Source organism: Erythrolamprus reginae, chromosome 1 (assembly GCF_031021105.1).
Source record: "Erythrolamprus reginae isolate rEryReg1 chromosome 1, rEryReg1.hap1, whole genome shotgun sequence".
In the NCBI taxonomy this organism is placed as follows: Eukaryota; Metazoa; Chordata; class Lepidosauria; order Squamata; family Dipsadidae; genus Erythrolamprus; species Erythrolamprus reginae.
The window spans coordinates 201906266-201917774 of NC_091950.1; the positions used below are offsets into that span (position 1 = coordinate 201906266).

At 41.2% G+C, this 11509-nt stretch overlaps 1 protein-coding gene across 1 annotated transcript in view; it reads right to left on the minus strand.

Annotated features, from left to right (window-relative positions):
* The window catches only part of HIBCH (3-hydroxyisobutyryl-CoA hydrolase), a 70702-nt gene extending 60528 nt beyond the window's left edge, over nt 1–10174 (minus strand). The window contains exons 1-6 of the mRNA XM_070731946.1: nt 10078–10174; nt 8776–8818; nt 7936–8070; nt 2481–2565; nt 2123–2203; nt 1184–1236 (exon numbers count right to left, since the gene is read on the minus strand). Coding sequence (XP_070588047.1) covers nt 1184–1236; nt 2123–2203; nt 2481–2565; nt 7936–8070; nt 8776–8818; nt 10078–10127 — 447 coding nt within the window. The 5' untranslated portion in view covers nt 10128–10174. The remainder of the gene's footprint in view (nt 1–1183; nt 1237–2122; nt 2204–2480; nt 2566–7935; nt 8071–8775; nt 8819–10077) is intronic.
* Nucleotides 10175–11509: the final 1335 nt, after the last annotated feature.

Sequence of the window (11509 nt, forward strand, 5' to 3'; positions counted from 1 at the left end):
CTGAATTGAACAAACTCAAAGATGTACTAATTTCTAATGGATTCAAAGAGAAAACAATAACAAACCTAATCAATAAAGAGACACCCCCCAAAAAACAAGATCAAGAACAGGACAATGGCACCACCATCCTTCCTTACATCAAAGGCACCACGGATAAAATTAGTAAAATTCTACAAAAACATAACATCAAAACCTCATTTTGCACTAACCAAAAAATATCTAATATCCTAAGGAGCCCCAAAGATAAAATCCAATTAGAATACCAAGGTATCTATGAAATCCCTTGCAAAACATGTGCAGCCACATACATTGGACAAACTAACCGAAGAGTGAGCCAGCGCATGGCAGAACATATGAATGCAGTCAAGAAACAGGAGAAGACCTCCTCCCTTGTCCAGCACATTAAAAAAACAGGGCACGAAATTGACTTTGAAAAAACTAAATTACTCCACAAAACAGAGAATTTATATAAAAGAATCTCTCTAGAAGCTATTGAAATTGAAAAGAGGTCCTTTTGTTTAAATAAAAGGGATGATACCTCGCGCCTGCCAGAGATTTGGAAACCAGCCTTAAACAAAATAAACACTTCATTATAATCAATATGTCAATCCTTTAATTATTATGATTTTAGAATTTTATATTTGGAAATCAGACTTAAACAAAACACTTCATAATCTTCATGCCATTCCTTCTACAACCATGATTACACCAACCAATCAGATCACGGAAGCATAGTCACCCAATCTATTTGCTACATTCAAAGCAAATCTCCACCCCCACACTACATGCTAAGAAGAAATGTCAGTTGCTAATATTCATTTGCAAAAACACAAAGATTGGAACTCCAGCCTGATGATGGTGAATGTGATTTCACCGAAACGTCGCATAGACATGCAAAACATTACACAGGGCAAAACCCGAACTCAGAACAATCTACATATATATATATATATATATATATATATATATATATATATATATATATATATATATATCTGTGTGTGTGTGTGTGTGTATTTATATAGTATATATATACATACATATACATATATATGTCAATTTTATTCATCAAATAAGATTGCTTGAAATTGCTGTAGCTAGTTCACCCACAATTTTTAAGACTAGTTGTGAAGACAAGGTACAGTAAACCAATCTGTTTATTTTGCAAAATGTTTCTACTTACACCGCCCATTGTAATTCCATCGATAAGTGCCACATAAGGTTTCTTGCACGTGCCTGTCAAAAATTATAAAATACGTTATCCTACTTAAAATATTAGAATGCACACTTATCTAAGAAAATACATCTTTATAATGTGACTAAAATATTAAGAGCATTTTAAAATATATTTTTTATGTTTAAGATACTGGTTCTTTTTTCCATTCTTAATGTTGTTTTGAGAGGAAAACCAGCTAAAACCTGATTACAATAGACATCTTGTAAAACATAGCAGAGAAGTAAAAACAGGCCAGAATAGAAAAAAGAAGAAGCTGGGGGTACCTGAATTAATAATCAGATTAATACTGATAAGGATAGTACACAACAGTTATTTGATCATTGTCAAAATAACAACATATTAAAAGTTAGTTAGGTCTCAATAAGGATGGCATTCTGTAATTAGTTTTACATTTTAAATCTGGAGACACTGTTCTTAGAATAAATTAAATAAAATTAAGAAAAAGCAAAGAAGTTAAAAAGGAAAGTGGTTTAAATATTCCACCTTTAATGTTTTTATTAGCTTTACTTATACAGTATGCAATGTAAACAACAAATGGGATAACCCTAGAAGGAATTGCAAATAAATACTACTAAGCATATATTCAAATAATATAAATTTTGCACAAAAGGGGTTACAGCATTCACACTATCTTTCGGGATGTGACCTTAAAATGATCTAAGAATCCTAATTATAAAACATTTTCATAAAGTTTCATTCTTCTCTGCTGATGTGCTTCTTTAAATGAATAGCTTTCACTCCTAAGCATGGGAAAAACTTATCCATCAAAGATACCAAGCAGAACAGACTTACACAATAAATATCCATTATCCTAAAACAGAATTTTCACCACAAAGATGAAGTCAAAAGAAGTTATTAAGGGAATACTATAAAAAGAACACATACCAGTGGCATTATTCAATCTGTATTCTTCTCTGAAAAAATCTTTTATTAATCTGTCTCCACGTTTTCCTGCTTCAGTAATAGCTTAAAAAAATGAAACAAATATCAAAGTTAATAATGACAATATTAAATATTCCTCATTTTTCTTTTCTTATGGCTTTCACAACTCCTTTCACAAGAATTAGCAAGTTCTGTTAACTATGGTGAGCTAAGATAGAGAGTGGATCACTCAAAATCAAATGATGGCTGTCATTAGCACTCAATGGTGGTGGTGGTGGGGTTTAAGATGACATTTCCTTGGATTCAAAATCAAGGACAAAGCTCTGAACTTTGTAAAAAAAAAAAAAGTTCACATTCTCACCTTTTATATCACCTCCAGCACAGAACACTTTTTCGCCAGCTCCTTTTATTAATATTAAGAAAGTTTCAGGATCCTGCTCCCATTTCTGAAAAAAATATTTATTATTATTATTATTATTATTATTATTATTATTATTATTATTATTGTTGTTGTTAATTGGATTTGTATGCCGCCCCTCCCTGCAGACTCGGGGCGGCTAACAACAGTAGTAAAACAACATGAACAATCCAATTAATAAAAACAACTAAAAAACCCTTATTCTAAAAAACCAAACATACACACAAATATACCATGCATAACTTGTAATAGCCTGGGGGGAAAGGATAACTTAACTCCCCCATAGGGAATGGGGAAAGACTGTGTCAAAGCATTAGACGTTTCAAATTATGCAACACATGTAAACGTCATCTAGATCAGAGGTCCCCAACCTTTTTTGCACCAGGGACCGGCTTTAAGCTAGACCAATTTTCCACGGCCCGGGGGGCGGGGCTTTGGTCATATGGGGGTGGGGTTATGGAGGGGTGGAGCTTAGTGACGCAGCCCTCCACACTTCTCCACAGGACGGGGAGAATCCTTTGGCGGCTGGGGGCTGCCTGGCTTTGTGATTTTGGCTGGGGGGGGAGTTAGGAAGGTCCTACTTCTCCACCCCCCGTATCCAGCAGATAGGCTTTGAGTTTTTGGCTGGGGGGGGGAGAAGTAGGATTCTCCCCGCCCTGCCCGACGCCCCACCCTGTCCTGCATAATGTCCTCTGCCGGGAGGGCAGCGCCGCCGCGGACCGGCTGGAAAACCCCAACGGCCCGGTCCCGGTCCGCAGACCGGCGGTTGGGGACCTCTGATCTAGATCAGGGTTGGGTTGTCCAGAAAGAATAGAAAGCCAAAGCATTAGAATGTTTGTAACAGGCCTGAGGAATATTGCCTATTGTCAGTGTCAGTCAAAATAGACCAGCTCTGGAAATTAACTCCGCTGGAATGCTAAAACTACTGCCTATAACAGTGATGGCGAATCTTTTTGGCACAGAATGCCCAACGTGTGTGTCACACTGAATATTGCCAGCCCCAGAGACGTTTAGTAATTAAATAGTTAACTGTGTGTGCTTTATTAAGATCCTCCTATTATGATGTAATATCCTGCCACATCTAACTCTACTTCCTTCTTCTTCATTCTAAAATCTCCATTCTTATTTCTATCCACCATCATGTAAGACGTATTTGTTATTTTGTCCACCGGGACATGTTTTATTTTCTACTTTTATAATAAAAGAAATCTTGTTTTGAACAAATGACTAAACAGCTTCCATCCATCACCTCCGCGATAATTAAGGTTCAAACGGACTTTAATCATTTTCACTATCGCGACATGGTAGCAGGAGGTTAGTTATCTTATTTAAGCCTGAAAAACATTAATCTGTAAAGGCTTGATATGCCTGCTAAGAGAAAACAGTTTTATCTTTCACAATCTATGTTATCCGGAATGTCTGACAGCCAAATATCTGATGCACTCTCCAAGCTAAATAGAACTCAAGAAGAACGCGCTGCTAAAATGCGAACACAGTCTTCTGGTCAAACAGCGTGAATACTCACTGGACTGCCAGAAACCTGAAGATCTGGTGCCAGCTAGTCTTCTAGCCAACACGCCAGAAACCGGAAGAGCAGCTGACGATGATGCACGTGCCCACAGAGAGCCTCTGTGTGCCACCTTTGGCATGCGTGCCCTAGGTTCGCCAACACGGACTATAATAACAGCGTCAGGCCTGGAAGCCATCTTTTATCTTTTTGTATTCAGGCCTGCCACAATTTCTCCTGTGGGAAAATGGGCGGGGCAATTACCCAGAGTAGATGATATGTAGTAGTCTAAATAACATTCTTTCCAGAAAGTCAAGGTCACTGTACCCTGCAGCTGTGATGAAGTGACAGAGACATCTTCAGTTTTGGACGGTGCCTGACTGGAACGTGTGACGGACATGTGGGTGCTGGGCAAGAACTTAAAGTTTCGTTTGGGTGGAGAAAACCCAGACGCTCCCAGATTCAGGTTTTCCTAGATCTTTAATAAAATTGAACTTCGAGGAACTTCAAGCCCCAGAGTCTTAGTGAATTGGGGGTGTTACCTGGAACCCGGAGAAACAGAATCTTACAAGAATGACTGTGCTGTATCGACTCCCTCTTTCTATCATCCAGTAAAGCAGAAAGGTATCTTCTGAGACTACCAAATTTTATCTAAACTAAGGCAGCTCCCCCAAACTTTGGGGTGCTGTCCGGAGTCCTGAGCCCTAAGCATCAATTCAAAGTCAGGTGATGTGAAGACTCGGGGAAGATGAAGGAAGACAAGAACTCCATGAAGTAGGTAGTGGACAAAGGCTCAACAACTCCTCTTGAAACCTTCTACTCTCCTTCACTGGCCATGGTGGAAGCCATAAAGGTCACAGAAGCCACACACTACCTGGTTGCCCAATGCAAGTAGCCAATGCCTGAGCGAAACTCACGTACGGACCTGCAATGTGAAGCTGTGGGAATTATCCCAAGCCAGGAGTTGCTATTGGAACCACAAATAGGTGCAGGACCAGCCCCAACCCTTGAGTAGAGAATGCCAAAGCAGATGCGCCGCAGGCGTTCCAGACAGTGAATTCCCTGCCGCCATCATGAAGCCAGTCACTGGCTGGTCTCCCAGAGTAGCTGAACCAGATGAGCGTGAGAGGGGCAACTCAGCCTCATGGCACCAAGCAGCCTAAGTGGATCCTGGCACAGCCAATGTTCACCTTCCCTGGTCAGGAAGTTGCAGTGCAATGGAGTAGAGCATCTGTGTACTTTCACTCAGCTCACGGTGGTTCAGTTCCCGGCCTCATGCCTGAACCCAGACCGGCTGGAGGTTCCGTTACCCCCAGGGCACAGATGACCCAGCGTCCATCCCTATTGTGCCAGCCCAGCCACAGAATGCCAGGCTCGCCACAAGGGTTCTGGAGTCTACCAGCCTCGCAACACCAACCCGGATTCAGGCTGCCACCAGCGGGCCAGATCCCTCCTGGGTGGGCTTTCTACCCAGTACAGGGATGGATGCAATGCCAGTAGACACTGGCTCTTATCCAGCAACCTATGCCTTTCCAACTGCTCGGTCCTTTTCATCAACCAGTTGTGGTGCCGCCGCAAGTGTCTGTTCATACACAATTGCATTTGCAGTCACCAGCCGCAATTCCCCAACAAGCTCAAGCTCAACAAGTGCTAGTAGTTCCACAACAGATTTTAGCCCACCAGCAGGCACCTGATCAACTATCTGCGCAAGCACAGCGACAGGTTCCACCAGCCAGTCCTCCCCCATCGTTTTAGGCAACGTTTGATGGGACCCTTGGAACCCCTACTTTCTTAACTGCGTCTGGGTCCCTACTGACCAATATGGAAACCAATACCCATCTGATTGGGAACTGATTTCCGCCATTGCGGATGGCATGAACGATAGAGAGGCATCAGAATGGATAGCTGAGCTTCCCAGTGAAGAAACCCCTGAGCTAGAAGATGCCGACCAGTTCATCCAGCTGATGCGGACCAGACTCAGTGGCATTGCTCAGCAAGAGGAAGCCGAGACCCAAATTAATGCATTTTAAGAAGGCTGGCAGACCCGCGGAAGAATTAATTTGGGAGTTTTGGAGACTGGCTGGAAACATATGAGACTGGCAGAATGCTAGTACATACCTTCAAAGGGACTGTTGACCCAGGCCTTAGGCAAGCCTGTGGCATCAGGTGAGTACCAGACCAAATACAAATGTGCACAGCTGTTGTTTTGGTCATAGAAATTCACCCCTGCAAGAAACCAACTGTAAATGAAATGGCCAGGAGACCCCTTGAATGCCTAGGTGAAGAAAGCAGAGCGCAACCTCCCACCCCGTTCAGGACTCTCAAGTGCTACCCGTGTGACCAACATGGGCACTGGGCCTCGGACTGTCTGGCCCAGGCTCCAGTTTCCATGGCCCGGTCTTCAACCAGAGCCCCTTGGAAGCTGTCTAGAAGAGGATGCTTCGCCAAACATGCTGTGGAAGTTCCTCTCCTTCCCAATGAAGCCAGTGAATCTCCTCCAAACCTTACAGGGGAAAGCGGCGGCAGCAACGACCCAATGTTAAGTGCAGCTACCTGCCCCTTCGCTATCAACACCAAGATAGAAGTCCCAGAAACGGGTCCAAGGGAAGTAGAGGCCATCATAGATACCGGCTGCACACGATGCCTAATCAGCCTCCCCATAGTTGAGCAGTTAGGCATATGCACAAGACCCCTGGTTCACCCCATTCACTTTGAGCAAGTTGACGAGACAGTAATTGAGGGGCCTCCAGTCACGTTGGTGACAGAACTTGTCAAACTGGAGCTCCTCCGTTAAATAATAGCCCCAAAGATGACTGAATCAGTCATACTTAGACTGATTCAGTCCAAGTATGTGGGGCCCCATCATCTCTTGGGAAAATGACTACATGAAAATAAACATCGGTGTTTGGCTGTTGCCACCTGTGAAACAGGATCATCACTTTAAAGACGCAACTCCGAAAGAGATCAGCAGGCCTGAGCCCCCAGCCCCAGCCTCCAACGGCCTACCTGGTAGCCAGCAAGAGCCAAAATAATATTGAGATCTCACAGTTTTCTATCCTATTACACAGTCCTATGAATGCCTTTTTGAAAGTTAGTCAAATCTATCCATATGCCCAGATAAAAGGGTGTAATGTTTCCATTTCTCCCCATCTCATGGACTCATTTTTTCTGAACGGAACAGAGTAGGATACCGAAGGAGGAAGATGAAGATGGTCTTGCAGTCAATGTATATTATCACAAGACTTGTGACAATTACTATACTCTCAAGCCATGCCATGAATGTCCCACTGAAGACCTGTGTCACAAACAGAACCTTCAACTCTCTTCAAAGCAATGCTTCTCAACAGAATCTATTTACACTTTTAGTGACAAAGTGCACTGAGAAATCAATGTCAACTTGACTAGAAGTGCTATCTTTGTTTAGCTAGTCTCATGTCTTCTGTCAACCCATTCATCATTTTGCTTTACACATAGACATCAACTTACAACAGTTCATTTACCGACCATTCAACGTTACAATGGCACTGAAAACATGATCGCTTTTTCACATGTGTCCTTTGTAGAATCCCCATGATCATGTGATCAAAATTCAGATAATGGCAACTGAATCGTGATTGTTGCTGTAGCCTAAGGTCATGTTGTGACTACCTGACAAGCAAAGTCAATGGGAAGACAGATTCACTTAACAACTGTGTTACCAGCTTATCAACTGCAGTGATTCACTTAACTACTATAGCAAGAAAGGTCATAAAATACGACGCAAACTCATTTAACAAATGTCTTACTTAACAACATAAATTTTGGGCTCAATTGTGGCTGTATGTCAAGGACTACCTATATTTAAAACGTTTTGGTACTGTTATAATCTTGGTTCCATATAAAACCACCAACCTTTAACTGGGGATAGATCTGTCGAATCATGGAAAGATTAAGTGCATTCAGAGCTTTTGGTCTGTTTATGGTAATGATGCCAGCACACCCTCTTTTTTCCAACAAAACATCAGCTGAAGGATCCTTAGTCATACTCTGTATGGAATGACAAACAGTTTAATTAAACCGATGCTTCAATGACAGGTTTGTTGGCAATTCTACAGAATCTGTAATTCTGCAGAAGATCTTAAAACATAATTAATACATAATAAAAATGGCTATTTTTAAGACAAGTACTTTGAGCAGAAATCTACAGAACTACCCAATATTGACTATAAGAACCTCCACCAATTTTGAACTGAATACTCCAGACAAAGAACTCTTTCTTATATTTCTTACAATACCTTTAAGTTAACCCGTTTTTAATTATCTCATTCTAATATTGTTAAATATACCCAACCTATTACAGAATTGAATTTTATTTAAGAGGTTTCACAGTAAGTTTATAAGCCAAGGTGAAATCACTAAGAACCTGTCAACTTGTTCATAATGTTTCATGCATTTGGATTGCATAATATAATATAGTCAAATTAAATAAATAATAAGACTAAATTGTTACTTTTATATTTTAAATAAAGCCATATTATTTAACTATCTGATGTTCTTCATGTTTTACCCTTAACCCATCTTGAAAGAGAAGATTACCAGATGATAGTTTTGTAAGAAAATTCCTCCATTTTCAAAAGTATTTTTCCTTGAGAGATTGCTATTTAAAAAACACAAATCAACAAACTCTCATTGGGACTGACAAATAGGTGTTGTGTTTAAATAAATATTTACTAACCAAACTTCCATACTTACTAAGTGTCGTAGTGTGATTTGTAACCTGTTGAAGGGCTTCAACCTGAAACAATAAACTCAAGGTCAGACATATCTCTGCTACAGCAGAAGTAAATACATAAAGCAAATTATGGGTTTTTGTTAGACTTGTTTTTAGACATGTCTTTCATTCCACAGTATATTTCTCAAAATAATATATCCATGTAATGTAGTTTTATTTTTTTTTAATATACAGTACAAATATTTTTTTGCCTCTATTGCTCTGATACAAGCAATATATAAATTCAAGAATACTGGCCAGAGATATGGAACTTTACATGACTCTGATACATTTTTCTCCTAATGCCCTTTCTCCATTGTCTCCCTCAAAACACTCTTAGGATCTGGCACTCAAGAGAATGACATAAAACATATAGGAAATATATTTGTACTAATTAATAATGTCCATCCTTTGTTTTTTAATTTTAGGTTTTTTATTGTCTTTATTGTTTTTATTATTTTATATCAGTGGTAAACTGTTTGGAAATTAGGATAGAGAATCAGACTTTGCATATACATAGCCCGATTCTCTATCCTAATTTCCAAACAGCTTAACACTGCTATTTTTGATTGTTTATTTTGTAGCAAAAAAGTAACTGTCACTGCCCTTGGATGCAGGGCAAGCCCCATATCACGGCTTAATCCTGCAGTGCAAATTCAGTTGACAAATCAAAATGTTTGCCCTTACAATGCAAGCTTGCTTACAACTAGGAACACTGATTTAAGCTTTTATCGCAAAGAGGCGTGCATAAGCGCACCATTGTGCCTACAGTCCCTGTCCTACTGTCTACTTTACCTGTACCTCCTTTGCTAATGTTTATGTTCATACCAATACCTACTATCTTGTACATGTTTGACAAACAATTAAAAAACAAATGTGCAATGCAGTGCAGTGCCATGCGTGAAAACGTTTCCACCGTTTTGGTGCTCATCAATCAGGATGACAGCGAAGTATTTTTTGCTCGCTTGCAGCCCGTATCTATGAGAGAGTGAGCAGCTGTAATCTACGTTGGGACGCCCAGCTGAGACTGTCTCTCCGGGGTTTCATGTGTGCTGCAATTCACGCAACACGCGAACTGATCTTATTCAGACAGGCGGAATTCAACTTTCAGAACTCCTAACTCGGTGGGACTTTGAAGTTAAATCTCCGGGGAGAACGGGACCTCTAACAGCAAGCGGTGGAGAGGAGGGCTGAGCGACGCACTTCTTCAATCCCCCAACTCCATCCTACTAAGGTGGTCGAAAACGAAGGTAGCCTTTCCCCCCTCGATCGTCGGAATCTACCTGGGAAGACACTCCCGCATCACAGAGGTCACCAGCACGGGCAGCCCCATCACGCCACACTCTGCTCACGCCTCCTCCCCCCCCCCCCACTCCGCCCGAGCAAGGAGATGCTGAAAAGGCGCACCCTGATGACATCATCCAAGCGCGCTGGAAGGCAGAGCGGCCGCCTAGCACCTGTACCGAGGCCACTAGAAGCGAAGCGAAGGGGACGGTTTTGGATTAATTCTCCTGGCACAGAAGTCTCTCACAGAGGATAACTTCGTCGTGCACTTCACGATTCACGTTAAGGATGGAGATTATAAGGGGCATCCAACTATTAGGCACCCCTGGCCGTATGGCGGTGACAGTTTTGAGTTTACAGCTAAACTTCCCTCCTCTGTTACAGTTATCCATCGATGCTTTTAACGGTTCAAATGTAATGCATTTCAGGAATGGACATTTCGTAGGGAGAATTCATAGTCGTCATTCTTTCTCAGCCTTAGGGAAAAACCAGCAAGGATAAACCACTTCCTAAACATTTTACAAAACAAACAAACGGAAGAACTGGTATGTAAGCAGTTTCCAAAAGTCAATGCCGACTCGAAAAGGCTAAAAAGACATTTATTTGGCGGAGGAAAGGGGCAGTTGATAAGGTTGTCAGTGTTTCCCAACCTTGGCAACTTGAAGATATTTGGACTTCAATTCCCAGAATTCCCCAGCCAGCAAATGCTGGCTGGGGAATTCTGGGAGTTTAAGTCCAGATATCTTCAAGTTGCCAAGGTTGGGAAACACTGGGTTTGGTCACTGATACATCCCATCTTGCCCATATTCCCCAGTGTTGCTTTTCCCTGATCTAAGGGACCTCTGCTAGAAAGTTATTTGCCTCCAAAAAGGACAGTTCCTAAAACCCCATGACTGCAGCATTGCTTCGCTCTAGATTTTTGTGAATGAAATTACAGTAAGTGTATTTGGAAGCAGATTTTAGAGTTTCTCTTCAAAGAGAAGGGAACCCAGCGACTCCTGGTGGTAATTGAAGCAACTGAGATAAGCGGAATTCACTTTTTTTCAGCTAACATGGTTCGTGGGCTTGGCCGTGATGCTCCCATAGTGTGCCAATTGCCAATTGTAATATATAATAAAAAATAATCTAGAGTTGAATTATGTCTTTTGTGGCTGCCCACCCCTCGACTTTCAGTGCTTCGAACACAGAACAAAAACAAAAAAACAGTAGAAAGATTCTCTCCCCCCCATCTTTTCCAGAAAAAGCTGTTGCTTTCTACTCCCTATAATGCAGCTGTTATGCGAAGACAGCCTCTGGTGATTCAGAGGTTGGGAATAGGAATGAGAAAATTCAGGTATACCCTCAAATAAGGATGGATACTTTTTTTAAAAAGCAAAACTCTGGTCAAGAAATCTGATCCTGTATTGAACATGTTTGTACTGTTGTATTAAT